Source organism: Paralichthys olivaceus, chromosome 10 (genome assembly GCF_024713975.1).
Source record: "Paralichthys olivaceus isolate ysfri-2021 chromosome 10, ASM2471397v2, whole genome shotgun sequence".
In the NCBI taxonomy this organism is placed as follows: domain Eukaryota; kingdom Metazoa; phylum Chordata; class Actinopteri; order Pleuronectiformes; family Paralichthyidae; genus Paralichthys; species Paralichthys olivaceus.
The window spans coordinates 23,752,969-23,774,188 of NC_091102.1; the positions used below are offsets into that span (position 1 = coordinate 23,752,969).

Sequence of the window (21,220 nt, forward strand, 5' to 3'; positions counted from 1 at the left end):
TGTAGGGACGTTTGCATGCACAGACAAACAAAATAAATAAAAATACTATGATATTGGGAATTAATTGATAATAATAGAGATAATCCACCCAAGTATCTGTTACAATGTAAATATTACTATACATCTTTGTTTAAGATAAAGCAATAAATAAATCAAAATGTATTTGTATAACCCATATTCACAAATCAGAATTTGGCTCATAGGACTTAACAATGTGTGACCTCCTCTGCCCTTAACCCTCAACAAGAGTATGAAAAACTACCCAAAAAAAACCTTTTAAAGGAAACGTATAGAAAGAGAGAGCCAGATGTGAGGGATCTCTCTCCCAGGATGGACAGAAGTGCAATAGATGTCATGTGTAACAGAGAACATAAACAAAATACAAGTATTTACAAAAATCATTACAGTAAACAGTTTGTAAGATAACTGAAGGTAAATGAATTGAGGAGTTTTTGTCAGTAATAGAAACAAAATAGAGTACCAGAAGGTCTGTGGGTCAAATCCCAGCCCATACTGAAGTGTCCTTGGGCAAGATGCTGAACCCCCTAATGGCACCTCAAAGATGTTGAATGCACTAATTGGACGTCGCTTTGGAGAAGAGCATCAGCTAAATGTAATGTAGAGTACCTGAGTAGGCATATTGTATATGAAACAGTCTTGTTGAAAATAGTAATCCGCAATCATCATGATCCACTGCCACCATCAGGATCTAACATCTGCTGCCACCTCAATCATGGATTTAAATATGAGAATTGTATCCCAGTTTTGCAAAAAGATCTTAAATAAACTTTGACGCTTTACGTTGTATAAATAATTAACTCTCTGTTATTCCCAGGATAAGGGGGTCTATTCCCTGAACCCCCATGATAGTTGCCCCTGTTTATAATTCATTTTCATTAATTTATTGTGGTTATAGCAATGATTTAGCATTTAGGTCATATTTCTGTTGTTGCTTTGACAACAGTTGAACAGTCTGTGTGGAGAAGATGGTCAGCTGGACATGCTAAGGGCTGACCTGAGTCTGCTCAACATAAGCACCCGCAACTTGGAAGGCAAAATGACAACCATCAGTCTCAAACCAGGTATGTCAGTGTATAATTGAAGTCATCGCAATGTCATCAATAATAACTATGCTGCTCATAAATAACACAAATAGAATATTTTCTAGTTGGTGCCCTCTTTGATTTTTGACGAAAGGATTGGTTACAAATATGAAATTCTTTCATGGTTTTATCAACCCTAACAATATATCTGTGTGTCATCCTCAGGGCCTCCAGGTTCTCCAGGGACAGATGGATTGCCAGGACATCCAGGGGCACCTGGAGAGAGGGGCCTCAAAGGTGAGTCTACCTTATGGAACTCCATAACAATGGTAAAGGCTGGAGTTAAAATTAATTAAAAAAATTAGATGGTGGTTGTGCCTTGTGCTGTTATCACTTGTAGCTGGGAGAACACAATTAAAAGGAACACTAACTCTAAATCTAGATCTAAAAATGACACCAAACTAAAAGTTTCTCTTTGTACAAACTTACAACTGATTTTGTTTTCCAGAACCACCTTTGGTAGTATGTCCCATCGGGACTTGGGTTCCAGTCTGTATCTTTTACCCTGCTACTATGTGCTGGACTGTTTCAGGGGCATCATTGCATAGTGTGCACTCTGGAGTTTTTAATTTTGATGATTTAATTATTTTTATTTCATCATATTGAACTAACAGAGACATTCACTGGTACGGGTGCTATACTCCATCATTCACTGGTACGGGTGCTATACTCCATCATTCTCCTTAACAAGTTGACTTTGAAGTAAAAACGTTTGTTTGTTGCTGGTATGCTTTATATCAAGGTAAATGAAAGAGCTTTTTTGAAAAGTTGAGAACTTTGGTCTGAGGATTGTATCAGTTGCTTAACAGACCTCTTAAATTGATGACATTGAATAGATGAAAAAATAACCCAGTTTAGTATATCATTCAAACGTATATATTTAAGCCACACACAAGAGTTATGAAGCAAACAGTTCACTTTCATTTCATTGACTGTAAAATCTTCGCTGCAGAAAAAACAGGTAGGATGAACACAAAGTTTTCTTACTTCACTTGTCTGCACCATATACACGCAATGCCCAGCACACAAACAATATAAAAGTAACAGTATATTGTAACTAATGGCTTGAGTGCACATCAAAGAAGCAGTTATTCTCAAAATTATAATACACATTTGTCTATTATTCACATATCGGGAAAGGTGAGATAACACAGATATTTTTAATAGCTTTTCATCTGACTATTATTCTAGACATCTCTGTCTGTCTGTCTGTCTGTCTTTTTGGCAGGTGTAGAAGGGACACTGCTTTAGTACAGGAATAATTTGCTGAACTCACTTGATTCAATTATTTCTTTTAATGTCTACAAGACCTCTTTGCTTGTTGACCTTGTTTTTGATTATACTTACCTTCTGTTTTAGCTTAAAGTAAAGTTAGTTTGTTCACCTGGTTTATTTTTTATTTTGGCTTTATTTATTTATTTCTGATTACAGTTGAACTGATGCAGTTGATATAGTTTCATATTGTGGGGGACCCCTAGTGTGTATGTACTGTTGATGTTATTGTGTTGATTGTCCTGTGCCACTGATTGTTTAATTAATTCTAATTATTATTCATGTATTTGTGTAATTATTTGTGAATGTGTTATTTTGTATGCTTGCTAAATTCCATGTTTTGTGTTTGAGGACCCACTAGATTTACAGCAACCTGTGATTGAAATATATATATTATTCACATGCGTCCTCAAATCAACTTACTAAGACTGTGGACTTGTATGCAGGCTGACTTCTTACTGATATAGAGCATACATTAATCCTGTCTGTGTGCATTAGTCTTCATACTTTACTGATAGCACTGAGAAGCAGAAGCTGGAGTCCATCAATAACTTACATTACTGAATGATTCTGTCCAGGTGACATTGGTGTTGCTGGCCCTCCAGGACCAAAAGGTGACAGCGGACCTAATGGACAACCTGGAAAGCCAGGAGTCGCTGGGAAAACTGGTGGGTGTCATGAGGACTACTTGTGTAATAATGTGTGTTTGTTATTCTTAAAGCTGTACAAAGTATGACTCACAAAAAAATCACAAAATTTCACACCAATCAAAATGCTGATGGTTGAACTTTTAAAATCTGGAAAAAGCTGGACTCACTGATGTAGGAACTCTATAAATCTCTTTTCTACTTTGGGAAAAGAATAGCAGCTTTGTTTATTGTATTGAAAGTTATCTCTCAGCTTCAACTCAAAATCACTTCACTGTTTCAGGGCCACCTGGACTCACTGGACATCCTGGACCCACTGGTAAGCTTCCCCTTCTATTAACCTATCATGTTATCAGAAACAATAATTAGCCAGGATACAGCATAGCTCTTGGGAAGTGTCAGTTTGTTGGGCAGATACACAGATATCAAAAACTATTGGAGGGATGCCATAAATTTTGTATAGACACTGATGGTCCCACGTGGCTCAGTTCAGCTTGATGATTGGATATTCTTTGTTAAGTTTATCAAAAATAATCAGTCATCTACAGTCAATAGATTATTAAGTTATTTGATTGAGAAGTTACAATCTTTTTAAGCTTCATCAAAAATTGTGTCATCTGTTCATTTTTTCAGGAATGGCATTTCAGAGAATTACAGAAAATATTTCTGCAATTAGGTTTTCAAATACAGACTACAGTCCAATTTACTCAGTCAATTGAAAGCTGATAAGTAAATTAGTAGATTCCTCTCATAATTTTTATTTAGCGAAGGCTTTCTGAGTGTAAAGTGTTGATGCACTCCTTCAAGTGTGTCAATCTTACAGCACAGCTGCTTTCATAAATCCATTGTTTTGTTCATGTAAGATTTATTAAAAGCATAGTAAGTACAGGTGTTAATGTACCTAAATGCATCCTCAATGTGGCTTGAGATCTAACTACTCAGACCACATTCGGAAGTAGTCTGGAATGCACATTCCTTACGCTGTGTGAACACAAATGCATCATATACACATAACAACCAACACATTGACATACTCAGAATGAACAGACAAACTTGAAGCTGCTGTCTACTTGTAATCAGATTTCTCAGGATTAATGTTAATACCAGTCCTGAACTGGTTCTATGACTTGCTTATAGACACACAGTAATACCAAATGATCTTTACTTTGAGAAGACCATGACCTTCCCTGGTTTCACATCATGTTGCAAGTTCATTGAAAGTGGAACATAAAGCAATATAACTCTTCCTAGATGGAAAAAAGTGGATCAGCAGATTGTAGTTGTGAAATAGTTCAGTGTCTCTTCCTCATTTTTTTCATGATGCACATCAGTAATATTATACTGCATAGACACTGCTATTTCATGTAAAAACATATCATTTGGACAGCTTGTATTGTTCATAATCGTGTGTGTGTGTGTGTGTGTGTGTGTGTGTGTGTGTGTGTGTGTGTGAAAACCTGGGCTCCAAGGGGCCCCAGGAAATCCAGGTGCAAAGGGACTAAAGGGAGAACCTGGGACCCCAGGTAAGGAGGGATTAGATATAGGTTTTCAATACTATTAATTTGTTTCCTTGTCAGTGAAAAAAATGTGTAGGGTCTCCATTCGTAGAGTTCCAAGAGTTGCTGTTATTGAAAGAAAATTAAACATTTTAGTGTTTTGTGACTTTTCTATTTAAGAGCAATTTCTATCTCATCAAGTAGTAGTAAATTAAAATTATATTATGACATTTGTCACATATATAATTAAGTAACTTATGTCCTCTCTACTTTTTCAGGCCTGCATGGAGACAAAGGTGACACAGGGAGCTCTGGCCAAAAAGGTACAAACAAATTCAGTTCAATTCAATTTATTTTAATTCAATTTAGCTCAGTAAAAATAAAGAAATTAGAGTAATTCAACAGCTCCTTCAATGAAGAAACACTTGGTAATTGTGGAGCGAAAAACAGGAAGAAACTACAAACAGAATTTTTTGGAGATGTTGCATTCCCAAATTGTCCACCAAAATGTGTGTTATATGTGCCCATAGAAGTGTGCTTGTGTGAGGATACCCAAATCATTTATGTTGATGAGTTTGATACCTGTAGGATCTTCGGGATTGTCCGGTGTTCCTGGGCCCAGAGGAGAGAAAGGAGATCTTGGACTTATTGGTCCACCGGGACCTCAAGGTCAGGTGCATAGTGTGTAACATCTATAAAAAATAGAATAAAATATGTAACCTAGTCATGTCTTTATAAATGGCATAAATCATCTTTGAATCCAGGCTTGATTTGTTTTATATGCAAATGTTATCAATTATTCGTTCAGTAATAAGTGTTTTTTTCTGTCATAATCTTATTTGAATGCATAAATAATACTTAAGTTAAGGTAGATTTTTTAGTTTGAATAATCTTGTTGGCTTTAAAATCCTGATGGTATCTTTAATTGTAAAGCAGACTGCATGTTTTTAAAAAGTCTGACAGAACCAGGAAAATGTCCCTAGGAAATTGAAATTAACTTTAAATCAACTAAAATAAAATTACAGTTCCAGCAAGGGGAAAGAGAGCACATCAGAAGTTCCACATAGAGATTTATGATAATAATAAGACAAATATTAATAATAATACAATAATACTGTCTTTTCAAACTGTAGATTTATTCCATTCATAATTATCTATTGGACATGCAAGGTTTAGCAGCTAACATCAATGATTTCCAGCAATGTTTCATTCTTAAGATTTCATTTTGTTGTTCCGTCACTAGGTACAAGAGGAACTAGTGGTCTAAATGGACCTCAAGGTGAGTTAAAGTACTGAAAAGTGCTACAGTTTTTCTGTAAAAGTAACATCAAAAACTATTTCACATAAGCAAAGTTAATTTGAGTCCAAATGCAAAGTCTGTATAAACAATGTGCATTTGGGGAACAGAGAGAGGACTGCTTAACATTAAAGAGATACAGTTAAAGGAATAATACAATTAAATAAATAAAAGTAGAATATGTGTATCGTACAAATGTACATATGAAACTAGAAAAGCAAGTCGAACTCCTGTACAACTCCTGAAGATACCATGATCTTGATGATTTAAAATGTTAATAGATAAAAAATATGTGTGGCTAATGACTACAGTATTTCTCAGTGGCAGCTTGTTAATACAGGGCACCAAAGTACTGAGACAAAAAGGTTGTTAAAAATGTAAATAATAATTTAACTAGATAATCATAGTTTACTTCTACAATGTGCTTGTGAGCTTTCAATATAAGTTGTTTTCAAATTGTATTTGGTTAATTTCTGTCTAAATACATATAGTTCCTGTTGAAGGGGTCCGCCAAATGAAAGTGAAGTGGTTCCTAAAAGTTCTTGTGATGTTTTCACTAGTGTGTTCTGAATTGTTGTTTTCTTAACCCTAGAATGGGGCCTAATTATATATTACTTTATATTTACATTGAGGGGGGCCTAGAGGCCGCCATGTTTTTTACAGTTGTTCAAACTCTACAAACTAAACACCTTTTGAGTTTTTATGACAACTGAAGGTTACCACCAGTTCTCTTCCATGTTTTGGGGGGGGGCACATTCAGCTGCAACATGCAATTTCACCACTAGATTTCACTAAATTCTACACAATTTAATTTAATTGGTTGTTGCAGATTTTCCACGGGACATAGCTCTCTGTGGCCTAGACACTCCCACTTTTATATAAAGCGAATAGGTTTTGCTTTATGTTTTTTAAAAATAATGTGATTGGTTGACCCTTTCACAAGAAAAAAAAAAGGATAAAAGAGCTTGGTCTGGACCAACACTGAAAACATCCCTGGATCTTCACCAAAATTCACTGGGTTATTCCCTGACCCATATCACATTCTTTCACAATGTTTCATTGGACAGGGCTGATAAAAAATATGATTTAAAAGTGACGCAATCAGTATGACACACAACCCCTATGAAGTGCATTGTCCTTTACAGGTCCTCCCGGTCCACCAGGGACCAAAGGAGACAAGGGAGAGGAAGGAAACCCACCAGAGTGTAAGTAATAATAATAACTGTATTTGTATAGCACTTATTTAAACAAAGTTACAAAGTGTTTCACAGGATATGAAAAAAAAGGTATTCAATTCAGTTAGAATTTTTGGGCCATGGAGCAGTTTGACCATTACATTTGAGCTCTGTAAGTCTGATTGTTGTAATTAAAATACTAACTTCAATTGTACCTTGGTGTAAGCAAGTATTTCATCCTATTAATTACAATAATGTTGAGAGAGGCTAAAAGTAAATCTGACTAGCTACTGGCTTGTATGGCAGTGCTATGAAAGGCATGTGGCCAGCTCAGTAGATCAGATGTCATAACATCTGTGCCTTTTTTATTCAATTTATTTATTTTTAAACTAAATTAAACTAAATACCTACTCTCATAGGTGGTGTTGTGGTAAAAACTAAGTTCCACTTGTGGTCAAAAAGTCCAAAAATTCAGTTGAATAAAAAACAAGAGAAGTCAACTTAAAAGCAGCAGAGTTTTATTGTCGACAAGAAAACCCGAGAGCATTCAGTAGCGAGCCGGAGCCACACCAGAGAAAAACTCTGACTATCAGTGGTGTTGCTCCGCTTTATCTATCCTTAAGGGCCATGCCTGTTACTAATCTGACTGGTCTATCATTACATCTATTATTTATGGTCCGACGTCGTGATATAATCTTATTGGTTATTGGGGATGGTCTGACATTACGACCCTCCCCATGGGAAGTCTCCAAGCCCTGAGGTTACTTTGGTACGATGGACTTGAGTTTACCCCTTAAAAGCCTCCAAACACCTGAGTTGCTTTGATCGCTTTGGAGCCGGGACATTCCCTCTGAAGAGCCCCTATCATGCCTTGATAGGTCTCTTTTTCCTTCAAACAGTTTTTCTTACTCTTTACACCATTATATTCTGTTCAAATCGTTTACTATTTTTTTAAAAGACATTTGTCTCTGATTTGACACCATTATGTTTTCTTATTGTCAGACTGTCTCTTTTTTTAAAAAGATTAGTATTTCTTTATACCAGTTACACATACACATAACACTGCTTGTAACACACTGAGTATATTATTTGATTCGTTATTGCTGCTTTAAACTTATTGTAATCATCAGTAACATATGTCTCTTTTTTTTACTTTAACAAACATGCAGATCGTGCAGATTCTAGGTATATAGTGACATTAATATTGTGATATAGCATAATGACCAAAAATTACACTACAGTAGCAGATTCAGAAGCTGTCATATTAAACCCAGCAGTTCCCACAATGAGCAAGCCCTTTGGCGTCTGTGGAGAGGGAAAACTCCCTCTTTAACTGGGTAAAACCTCTGGCAGAACCAGGTTGGGGTGAGTGGAGAAAACGGGAAAAGAGGAGGTGGGTGGCAATGAGGGAGCAGAATAGAGAGAGAGATGGGGTGGTCGGGTCAGGGGAGGGGAGAGGGACCTCAAGAACATCATACGTGAACTCTATAAGTGTCATTATTGTGGAGAAAGTAAATACAGGTCACATGTTAGAAATGCTTTCCTGTAAAAAATAAGTTTTGAGCAGTGATTTAAAGATCGGTATTGAGTTTGCGAGCCTAATCTCATCCGGCAGGGAGTTCCAAAGCCTCAGGGCCCAGACAGAAAATGCCAGGTCACCTTGAGTGGCCAGCCTTGACCCAGGGACAGCCAACAGGGACAGGCTGGCCTATCTGAGGTTAAGACAGGGATTATAAGTAGTCAAGAGCTACGAAATGTAAGTTGGGGCCAGTCCACATTGGGCTTTAAAAGTTCTTAAAAGAATGTTGAAATCAATCCTGAATTTAACTGCTAACCAATGAAGGGATGCAAGAATTGGCGTGATATGAGCCCTACAGTTTGTACTTGTTAAAATACGAGCAATAGTGTTCTGAACAAGCTGTAAACGAGATACCAAGGACAAGTATATTTGGGTTAGGGTCATCAGCATAAGAATGATATGATATCCCATTAAAATGGCTGATGACGTTTCCTAATGAGAGCATGTACAGCGAGAATAAGATGGGTCCAAGAATAGAACCTCGTGGCACTCCGCACATCAGTGGGGCCAAGGATGAGGCATTATTTAGAAGAACAAGAAGAAGAGATACTTTATTGATCCCTCAAGGGGAAATTCTTTTTACACTCATTTTTATACATGCAGTTTTTTAACCCTGAAACACACACAAAGGGCTCATAGACATGCAAACTGGAGAGATAGATGGTGGAGGGATGGGCAGCCCCGGAGAAGCGCCCTGCGAGCAATTGGGGTGTTCGGTGCCTTGCTCAAGGGCACCTCAGCACGATGGAAACAAAGATTTGTCTATCTGAGACATAGGACTGGAACCAACTAAGGGAAGTTCCAGATATGCTGACGTATTGTGTTAGTCTATTGATCAAGATGTTATGATCAATGGTGTCAAATGCGGCACTGAGGTCGAGGAGCAGTAATACGCCGCATTCACCAGCATTGGCAGACATAAATAAGTCGTTGGTGATTTTGACCAGAACGGTTTCTGTACTGTGTCGTTTGCGAAATCCTGACTGGAATAGGTCAAAAATGTTATTCTCACACATATCTAGCATTGGGTCAGAACCACCTTTTCGAGGATTTTAGATATAAAAGGAGTTTTTGAAATGGGCCTGTAATTTTGTGGGAGTGCATGGTCAAGATTTGACTTTTTCAATAAAGGCTGAATAGTGGCTTTCTTGAAGTAGTCTGGGACTTGGCCAGAAGAAAGGGAGCAATTGTTTTGTATTGATTAGTATTGATTACTTCTTTTAGGAGTGATGTGGGTATGATGTCGAGAGGGCTTGAAGATGAGCGCATGTGCAACACGGTATTGATTAAATCAGGAAGTGAAACTTGGTGAAAGTTGCTAAGTAGAATGGGATAGTGTTCTATAGTATCTAGTGTTACTTCACAGGTATTATTGAAGCAATTAAGTAGAATATTGGGATCGGTTGACTCGTAAAGATTCTGGTCAAGAAGACCAGTTGAAAAGTGAGATGAGAATTTTGAGGCACTATGTTAATTTAAGATGCATGAGCTTTTAGTGGGTTTGATGGGTTTTTGGGCAACATTGAACAGGGAGTCAAACTTAACACAGAGATGGTCTGAGACAAATACGTCCTCTAAGGTCAAGGAATTGATGCTTAGACCGAGGGTAAAGACTAGATCTAATGTGTGGCCACGGTTATGAGTTGGACGACTCACATGTTGGACTAGATTAAAAGACTCTGTGATGTTTAAGAATATAATTGCAAAATCATTGCTTGGGTCATCAATGTGGATTTTAATGTGGATGTCTGCACAGTAGTGACATGGGAAGCAGCAGAGACAACAGGAGCAGCAATCAACATAGATATGAATACAACTAATAACTAAACTCATGGAACATGATTTTGAAGGTATGTTAAATAAGTCTCCAATGTCTCCAAATCATAATGTCAGCAACCTATCGTAGCCCTATAGAATCACTTGCTCCCATGTATCTACAAAGTTAAGGCATAACGTTTGTTTAGTTGTTGCAATGAGCCAAATTGGAGAGCTTTAATTTTGAAAATGTTTTAAATTGGGTCTGAAGATATGTTGCTTGCTTAACAGACCAATGAAATTTCCAGCATGCAATGTATAAAAAAAAATAACCTGCATCGTCTGGAAGAGCTCAGTTCTGCACTCCACTCACAACTTCGAGCAAGGAGGCTAAAACCCATTAGTGCTAGCACCTGTAGCACAGTTCGGAATCATTTCAAAGTGACACAGAGAAATTAGATTAGTCAGTATTCCAGTTTAATTCTGGTGATCATGTTAATGGCAGATTTTTATTTACATTCCACTCTGTGGGCCAGATGTTGTCAGTCACAGATTTGCCATTTTCACAAAGCACCTGTGTGTCTGAAATGTGGTGATATATGGAAGGTCTCGCTGAACATCTCAAGTTAATGTAAAATGACTGTCCAAGCATATATCACATGGGCATGGAGGTGGCTCGGAGAGAACCTCCACCTGTACCAGAGGACTAATCAGCTAAATGATCCTGTGGTATAAAAGGCTGCAGCGGAGCTGCCAGAGGGAGAGTCACTCAGGAGAGACATGAACACACATGGAAAGAGACAAGTTGAGCTTTAAAGGCTAGTGTGTGGTAGACAAACAGCCAGAGATGGTGGCATCATCAATTGCCACAATCACCCTTAGACAACAATATTCAATTCAATTCAATTTTATTTATATAGCGCCAGTTCATAATTTACATTATCTCAAGGCACTTTACATTAAGGTCAAGACCTTAAAACAATATTAACATAGAGAAACCCAACAGTTCCCACAATGAGCAAGCACAGGCGACTGTGGACAGGAAAAACTCCCTCATTAACAGGGAGAAACCTCTGGCAGAACCAGGCTCAATGTGGGCGGCCATCTGCCCCGACCGGTTGGGGTGAGGAAAGAAAAGTAAGGGGGGAGGAAAGGAGAGATGGGTGGAAAGCGGGGGAGAGAAGAGAGAGATGAGGTGGAGAGAGAGAGACCGGTAACAATTTGGCACCATCAAAATCAAGGCTAACCATAACAATAACAATGTATAGATCTACAACATGACTAGATATATTAATAAATTGCTGAGTTCTTGTAATAAATGCAGACAATGGTGATGGTGGTCGTTGTTGTCCTGTAGTCCCGGTGCCGGAGTTATCTGAAACGAGATAGAGAGAAGAGCCAGAGGGACTATGGGAGGACAAAGTGACACTTTGACATGATGACATGTTAAAACTAATAAATAAATAAATAAATAAATAAAGAGGTGTGGGGGGGCAGAGAAACAGAGAGACAGAGGGAAGTGAAGAAGTGCTCAGTGCATGATGGGAGTTCCCCCAGCAGTCTAAACCTATAGCAGCACAACTAAGGGATGGTTCAGGACTCACCTGATCCAGAACTAACTATAGGCTTTGTCAAAGAGGAAGGTTTTTAGTTTTACTTTAAATGCTGAGACAGTGTCTGCCTCCCGAACCCAGAGTGGGAGCTGGTTCCACAGGAGAGGAGCCTGATAGCTAAATGTTCTACCTCCTGCTCTACTCTTACAGACTCTTGGAACCACTAGAGAGCCTGTGTTTTGGGAACGAAGTGATCTACTTGGATAATAAGGTGTTATCAGCTCTTTGATATATGAGGGGGCGTGATTGTTGAGGGCTTTAAATGTGAGGAGCAGGATCTTGAATTCTATTCTAAATTTTACTGGGAGCCAATGTAAGGAAGCTAAGACAGGAGTGATCTGATCTCTCCTTCTAGTTCCTGTCAGCACTCGTGCTGCAGCATTTTGGACCAACTGGAGACTTTTAACAGTCTTCATGGAGCATCCTGCTAATAGAGAGTTGCAGTAATCTAATCTAGAGGTTACAAACGCGTGGACTAGTTTTTCAGCATCCTGCTTAGACAGGATGTTTCTAATTTTGTTAATATTGCGCAGATGGAAGAAAGCCGTCCTAGACACTAGTTTAATATGGGGGTCAAATATGATTGACAATGTTCATGTTATTAGGTCTCTTACATTTTTTTAATGCAGTTTTGACCACAATCGACATGGATATGACACATCTGCAATTCGCATCAATGTCTAACATCTAGAATTTGAAATGTACAAATATTACCAGTTAACATGATCACCAGTTAAACTGAAACACCGGCTCTAACTGAGTTACTGACTAAAACAAGGCTCATCGCAACAAAATCAGAGGAAAGACATAATGTCCATTTGGTTATGTTGCATTCTTAGATGTCTACGGTTGCAGTACTACCTTTTGGTTTAAATGATTCTCACAACACTCCCACATCATGTTGATTCACACACACCACTGATTCTACAGACGGCTTACACTCCACTTGTTTGTTACTTTTTATTTATGTCTTTAGTCATGGCTTAATTAATACAATTGTTGACATTTAACAGTGGTCTGTCAGCCGTTTTGTTAGGGCCTTAAGAGTTTTGCTTTGGAGAAAAAATATACTGTTACTGTTGTATGATATGCAGCTGTTGTTTGCGTGAAGCATGATCGTCAGTGGCAGCGTTGTGGACATTGCTGTGATTATTATACCTTAGGCGTGGCACCATTGAACAGTGTGCCTTTGGGCATTCAATAAATATCAGAAAAATAAATGTAATTGATATTAAAGCTACCTCAGAGCACCATCCTTCAAAGGAAGGGTAAAGATAGCCAATTTAGTGATTAAGTCTTTCTGGCTAAAAATTAATAACAGTAATTTTCCAAAGTTAATCAACCAGTCCCACACGTATCTCTTTTCTTTCACTTTATATAATTAGTTCCAGACTGTCATTCCTTTCAAAAACACAGGAAGGCTATCAAACTTGATACAGAAGTGTAAAAGTTATATATTTTTTAAAAAAATGTTGTTCTCACATGTCCATATCCACAAATATAGAAAACAATTTGAAAATAGTCAATTAGTATTCAGAGTAACAGTAAGGTGACCTGTTTATATCTTCATGAGCACTTCACAAGAATGTAGTAAAACAGCACATAGATGAAACAGAAACAGTATCCATCACACAAACATTAAGGAAACCTTCAACAACATTTTCAAGCATGATTAAGGTGCTTCGCAGGTTCATATCCACAAACTCAAAAAGCGAAATTAATTTGGAAAAACAGCATCCACCAGATTAACAAAAATTGGGCCGACGCATGATAATATCATCAACAAAGCTAAAAGAAGGTGCTTATAGCAGTTTCTTTTCCATATTAGTTGAAGGTTAAAAAATAAAACTCCAGAAAACAAAAAGGGAGCCTGCTGAATCATTAAACAGATTAGTACTCTGTGCATTTTCAGTTTCGTAGTATCACATGCCTCAGCGTATTTTCCAGCTGTGGACTACACAGCTGGAAAAGTCATTTTTTTTAGTTAATTTGTCTATACTTATCTACATTGGCTAAGCAAGAAAATCAAGTTAGGCAAATAACTTAGATTACAGTGAAAGTACAATATGAATAACCTGTGTTTTTTGTTATTCACTGGGTTAGTGAGAAAAGGAAAGTTAGACAGGTTAATTGTTAGGTAAGATGCAGAGAGAGTGGCACCTACAATGATAACGCCATTTTTGGAAATACCAAGAGTTTTGTCTTCACTCATTGGATCCTACTCAATGTGGTACTCTTGTCTGATCTGGCAGACTAAACATTTTTAACCATCAGGCAGGTTTTGCTGCAGAAGGTTGTCATACATTTTCCAAAAACTCAGATTCCAAATGGCAGTATCATTGTTTTTGTGTGATAATGTGCTCAGGTCCTATCATGTGTCATGAAAGGACATGTATGGACTACATTATATGGAAAGAAAAATAGTTTGTCCAAACGTCTTTACAATGATGACAGTGGTGTCTAAGTTCAAACAGAATTTAGTTTTTGGGAGTTTGCTGATGTTGCTAATAACTGCCTATAAGAAACTTAATACCTACTGTCAGTACAGGGGTTAACTGTGTTGGTTATGGCCATGAGGAGTGAGCTCTGGATCGCCTGTGTCGTGGCTCAGGGCTGTAATGCTCTGGGGACCCAGACTCCAAGAGGATTTCAGAGGTGCTGTCACTGTCTGCTGAGTTATAAACATGATCTGAATTGTACCCAGAGATGCTGCGGTCATCATCTGAGCAGTCTATGGGCTCGTAATGTGTCTGGGCCACAATGTCAGAGTATGGCTTCCTACAGCTTTTACTGCGGTAACGCTTATCTCTGGGAAGTTGGCGGACACTGAGCATAACCACGCTCAGTGTCCCTACACGACCTTTGTATTTGACACATTGGTGTTTAACATAAATGTGTCATGCATCAGTGGCTGAGAAGTATCTGGGGCAGAATATCTTCTGGAGGATAAAACTACATGTGTCGTCAATGTCGGGGAGCTGTTACCTATGTCCGTCATTGGAGGCTCAGGAGGGAACTTAATTCCCAAAGACTTAGGGTAGGATGAGATCTTCAGGTTGAAGAGGGAGTTAACCTTACACTATTGGAGTTGGTGAATCAGAATAACCAGAATCACATTGACTAAACAACTGACGTGGGTAGGGGGGTATTGATTCATCTACTACATCGATGTATCGATTTATATTCCTACAATCCAACTACATCGATCTGTGCTCGGCAAGTTGGCCTTCCGGACGACATATATCTAATATTATTTTAAAAGGTAATCAATAGATTGTATTGATACTAGGAAATAACGCTTTGGATTTAAGCAGGTCAGACTTCATATGGATGTGGTTTTTTTTTAGAACTTTTAATCAGAATCAGAAGTACTTTATTAATCCCCATAGGAAAATTCAAAAGTTACAGAGCCCCTGAGCAAGAGGTGAAAGAACAAAAGCAGGTATAAACATAGCAATATAAAAATCAAGTCAGGCTAAAAAGAAATAAAAGGGTAACACTTTAGTTTAGGGAACACAATGTTAGCCATTAATACATGAGTAATAAGTGTATGTGTTAATGATCAATAAGATCTGCATTAAGCATCACTATATATGTATTAGGTATTTATTCAACAATTTCTTATTCTTACTGAATAGGTCATTTATTCTTGACAAACCCTTAATAAGCAGCTAGTTAGTTTTGAGGTTAAGTTGCTGATATATAGTATGGATCAAATTAGACTCCTAATACATTGTTGCAATATGTTGCTACTCTGTCTCAATTGGTAGTATATTAAGACAGTGTATAAGGAGTCTATAGCCTCTTTATTTTGACCCATACTAAATACTAATAACTTACGATCATGGCCAACTAGTGGCCTTCGAAGGATTTACCAAGAATAAACCAGTTGTTAAGCAAAAATAAGAATGTGTTCAATTAAGACCTAATACATGTATGCAGATGCTTAATAAAAAACCTTACTAAGCACTAATAGATATCCTTATTAGTTATGTATTAATGACTAAGCACACAGGTCACTATTGTATAAATAAAATTCTATTTTGAGTTTTTCAAAAGAGAAATGTGATGTCAGTTTCTCTGGGACTAAACTGTGATGTTTGAGAAGGCCAAGTTAGAAGTTTACTGTCTCCTAGTTTATATTTTTTAACTACTAGTATCAGTTTTTAAATGCATCCCCTAAGATTCAATTTTCTCCCTTTTGGTCTGTGTGTTCTTTCCCACTTAACCTAGTTTGAGGTGGAAAATTAACCAAATTTAGTTCAATGTGCTTCCACCTAGCTTGGTGCTCCGGAGAACACCATTAGCAAAGTATCTCATCTGGGCAGCGTAATAGTATTCCCTTAGATTTGGTACTGCAAGGCCTCCATGGTCTTTGTCAATTTGGAGTGTTTTAAATCTTACCCTTGTCCCTGCTCCAGCCCAAATAAACCTTGATAACTGTTTATCCCACATTGAAAACTGTAAATCTGGGATTCTGACAGGTAAAGGTAAAAAAAGGTACAGCAACCTTGGCAGCACTTTAATTTTCACTGCCTTCATCTCGATCCTTGAACTAAAGTCTAGCCCCAGTGTGGAATTTTTTTTAATATCTTCCTGTATATTATCATTTATTATTTTGTAGTTTATTTTGTATATTTTATCAAGTTTCTGAGTAATTAACACTCCCAAATATTTCATTGATTTTACTTCCCACTTCATCTTATATTTCAGCCTAATATCTTTACTTGGTGTGTAATTAAAAGAGAGTATTTGTGTCTTAGCTACGTTCAATTTATAACCTGACTTTTGGCCATACTCGTCTTGAGTCGCCATGAGTTTAGGGAGTGTTAAATTTGGATCTTGGAGATAGATAATAATGTCGTCCGCAAAGAGTCATATTACATGGTCCTCATTTGCTATGCTGATTACTCTCAACTCTTTTTTTTTGTCTTATACTCTGTGCTAGCAGGTCTATGTATATCGCAAAAAGTGCAGGGCTAAGACAGCATCCCTGGCAGGTGCCTCTGAATAGCTTAACACTGCCTGTCAGATGGCCGTTGATTTATATTCTAGCAGTTGGGTCTCTGTAAAGAGCCTGTATACACGCGACAAATTGACTATTGAAGCCCAGTCTCTCTAGTACTCGATACAGAAAGGGCCAACAGACATCAAACAAACCTGTCTCTCGAATTAGCAAGATGAGATCTCTTGACTTAAGACATTTATATCTTTTTGTACTTGTTGTGTCTATAGAGTAAGTCAGAATTGTGTTCCAGTCCCCTGCGTAGACTAACATTCCTTCACTTTCAGAGGTTAATGTATGAAATAGAGACTTGAATAATTTTCTATCGCTCTCTGGAGGGGCGTATATATTAGCAAATATGACAAGGAGGTTATCAATCCTTCCATGGATAATTATATATCTATCCTGCTTATCACTCTTTTCCATAGCTAATTCAAAATTAAGACTGTTGGAAATCAGAGTAGCCACACCTCCTTTCTGGCTGTTTTCACATGAACTAAAAAAAGAGTTGAAATACCCAAACTTTTTCAGCTTCTCGTGTTCTTTTTTGGACATATGAGTCTCTTGGAGAAATATAATTTGCACCTTATCCTTTTTCATTTTAGCAAGTACCTTACTTACAGGGTTACTTTACGGGGTTACTCAGGCCATTCACATTTAAGGAAGCACATTTCAGATTATGTGACCCTGTCATGTATACTCCTTGAAGCTTGGAAACTGGTGCCCCCACAAAACAAACTCTTAACATGAACTGCAACTATAAAACACAAACATGGACTTAAACAGACCTCCAAAAATGAGGGGAGACCTTAATCCCCCTCAACTGCGACCCCATTGGTGGATCGAGGGAAAAGCCCAGAGCCGTGTCTCTGCGAGGGGTTCTCCTTCAGTTGACACCGACTTTTCCCCAGGAAAGCCGCGCTTCTTCAACTCTCTCTGTGCCCCCTATGCAGTGCTGTAAGTGTGAACTCCCGTGTCCCAGTGAATTTGCATACTTGTGTATGGTGTTTGGAAGCGGATTCCCTTTTCTTTTAGGGCTTTCTTGATCGTGTTATATTCCTTGCACTTCTTTTCTATATCCTACGCATAATCATGGTCGAAGTGGATACATTTTTCACCCACTATTTCCAAGCTTCTCTCAGTACCAACTTCTTGGTCGTGAACTCCAAGATGTTGACAACAATGAGTCTCGGGGGTGCATCGGGTCGTGATTTCAGTGCCAGGGTCAGGGGAGCCCACTGTATTTTCAGGTCCAGGTCTTGTGGTAGTGGCAACTCGCTTTTAATGAGTTTCCCTACAAACTGTGGTACCGAGTTCCCCTCTTCCTCCTCTTCCCCCTCCGCCATGCCGAGGATGCGTATGTTGTTTCTTCTCAACCGAGATTCTAGGTCTGTTAATTTTTGCTGCAGGCATCTTTGTTGTTTGAGATATGTACAGGGCGTCTCGGTTGCCTCTTTGGTCCATCCCTCTACCTGCTCCACCCGGGACTCTGCCTCATCAACGCAGTCTGTCAGACTCTGCACTGACGTTGCAAGATTATCGAGTTTCCCGTTGACTTCTTGCCTCAGTTGAATAATTTCCTTTTTCAGACATTGTGCCCTTTGATATCATTTTTTAGCTCATTAATCGCCCCGGTGATATCTCCAGAGTCCATGCTCATTCGGGGTTCCTCTGGCTTGCCGCTGCTCTGCTATGGGTGTTAACTTGAGCAAGTCTGGTATTGCTAGCTTTCGGCATCATATCTTTTCTTCCCCAGTCTTTGGTGATTCTTCCCCCACTTGTCGGGCCCTTGCTTAAATATATATGTAGTTTTCGAGTTGTAAGACGAGTCATTTTTTAGGTCTTGGTCTAGGTCTTTTTTAGTTTTGGTCGTGCACTAGCCTAACCAAAACTGAATTATGGTGGATAAATCAGTTTGCCAAATGTTTTCAATCACACTAACTGATATGCAGGACAGTGACATTACGGGGTCCTATAAATTCACAGTGCTGGAAGCACGCTGGGGCTCTTTCTCAGGCTCTCTTATCCAACTTAGGCTGAAATGCTTGACAGTAACAGCCATGAACAAGCTCTTTTACATAGGGTAGCACACTATGTCTTAATTAAAGAGCACAGTTACAGGACATTTTACAGCCTGACCAGTTAACATTGAATATGTGATATTCAAATGTTAAAAGAAATTCTTAAAATTTCAACAAACAGAGTCGAACTGCTGATATATCCCTGTAAATACCACTTTTATCTTGAAACTGTGTATTAGACGACCGATTACAGTTAAAGCCTATACTTTGGCCGTGAAAATGAGTGGTTCTAAATCCAAAGCGAGCAACACACCGAGCTGCCCAACTATGCGTGGCGGTGCAGCTACTATAGCTAGTAAACTCGCTAAGATGGCGACAGCGAGCTCGGATGCTAACAACACACCTGGTCTTGTCAATGAATCCCCGGATACTCTATCAAGGAGCCAGCTGGTTTCGGAACTGGAGAACCAACACGCCTAGCTTCGGGAAGACATGTCTGCATTAATCCAAGAGGTGGTTAAACCATTACAGACCTCAGTGGACGCACTCCGCGAAACCGTGAGTAACTTTGAACGCCTAACAAGCACAGAGAAAACAGTGAAGTTGCTGCAGACCCGAAACAACTCCCTCCAAGACCGCCTCGAAGACCTTGACAATAGGTCCCGTAGAGTCAACCTCCGAATAATAAACATCCCAGAGGGCAGTGAAAAGGGCCAGGACCCGATCGAGTTCATATGTGGTCTGCTGATGGACAACCTCGGCCCCGACGTCCTCTCCAAACCCCCGGAGCTCGAGAGAGCACATCGCTCCCTTGCTCCTAAACCCAGATCGGGAGGTAACCCCAGGCCTTTTGTGATGTGTTTTCACCGTTTTCAAGAGAGAGAGAAGGTGCTTCGTTGGGCCAGGCAACATGAGCATAAACACAGCGGAGCAGCACTGCAAGTGTATGCGGACCTCAGCGCAGGCACTGCGAAGAAACGAGCCGCTTTTAACAAAATCAAGCAAGCCATCTACCAGAAAGGCATCAAATTTAGGCTTCTGTTCCCCGCACACCTGCAAGTTTCATACGGTGATGAAACCTTTACTTTTGAGACACCGGAGGACGCACATGCATTTTACAACGAGTGTGTGATGAACAAGGAGTAAAGTGCAGTATAATGTTTCCGGCTACCACCCAAGCCTGCAGTCGTCTTCCCCGTTTAATCAGATGAGGCCGTCTGCTCCTGCTACTGTACGCTACTCTATGGGCTTATGGTTCCGCAAACTTTTTTAATGAGCGTCATGGTAACCATGGAAACGGGTAAGCGCATGACCTGTGTTTACTCTTATCTTGCTTTAGGAGGGATGTACATGGACTTCTTGTGTTTTGTTTTGTTACTTTGGGGACTTGTTTACTCCTAACTGTACAGTCCTGTACAGGTTATGTTTTTACTGTCTTTTCTGTTTGGATTAGGAGGGGACACATGTTAAGCTGGTATCAGTGAGACTGTGGTTTGGCGGATATACCTCTGGTGCACTCATATTTGACTCATATTGGGTGTTGCTTTATTAGGTACTTAATTTTACTTTTTATTTTTTTTATTTTTTTTCGTCCGATCCAATAACCTCCTTTTGTGCTCATATTTCTCTGTACCATATACTGTCCTGCTGTATAGTTTAGAAAGCAGGATAGCTCCCTTATTTGTGGTTAAAAATTGAGGCAAACTTATTGATGGCCTGTATACCCTAGTTAAATTTGAAGACTGATGTTGCTTTTCTGTGATCACCTGTCATTTTTGAAGAAGTGGTGTATGTTTTTCATATTGTTGAACTGAGTGACCTCTTGAGAAGGAGAAGGTAATGGAAGCAGAAAGTGTTAACCTGTTGGGATTGAAGATGTGGATGTGTTTGGTTTATGTAAGGGATGGGGGGGGGGAGTTGTGGAGGGATGGTTTTGATGTCCTTCTTTGTATGTTTTTTGTTCTTGTCACTTGTTCTTGTTTGTTTTTTTCCCCTTTTCCTTTGGCTCAGGAATCACGTCAGAACTGAAAGGGCTTCCACTCCTCGGGTCTTTTTAACATGACGACCAGGGGTAGGAATCTTCGCTTTATTTCTTGGAATTTGAAGGGCGCCAACCAGCCCATTAAACGTAATAAGGTAATGACTCATTTAAAGCAACTCAGGGGCGATATTTTCTTTTTACAAGAAACTCACCTCTGCTCCTCAGAGGTTAACCGGATCAAGCGACCTTGGATAGGAGAGGTATTTCACTATAAAT

General features: G+C 38.9%; 1 protein-coding gene across 1 annotated transcript in view; it reads left to right on the forward strand.

The window, feature by feature from the left end:
- Positions 1 to 21,220, forward strand: part of marco (macrophage receptor with collagenous structure) — a 48,965-nt gene that overhangs the window by 15,525 nt on the left and 12,220 nt on the right. Inside the window, exons 4-12 of the mRNA XM_069532317.1 lie at positions 965 to 1,082; positions 1,269 to 1,340; positions 2,954 to 3,043; positions 3,306 to 3,341; positions 4,492 to 4,545; positions 4,797 to 4,841; positions 5,107 to 5,187; positions 5,762 to 5,797; positions 6,961 to 7,020. Of these exons, the coding sequence (XP_069388418.1) occupies positions 965 to 1,082; positions 1,269 to 1,340; positions 2,954 to 3,043; positions 3,306 to 3,341; positions 4,492 to 4,545; positions 4,797 to 4,841; positions 5,107 to 5,187; positions 5,762 to 5,797; positions 6,961 to 7,020 (592 nt within the window). The remainder of the gene's footprint in view (positions 1 to 964; positions 1,083 to 1,268; positions 1,341 to 2,953; positions 3,044 to 3,305; positions 3,342 to 4,491; positions 4,546 to 4,796; positions 4,842 to 5,106; positions 5,188 to 5,761; positions 5,798 to 6,960; positions 7,021 to 21,220) is intronic.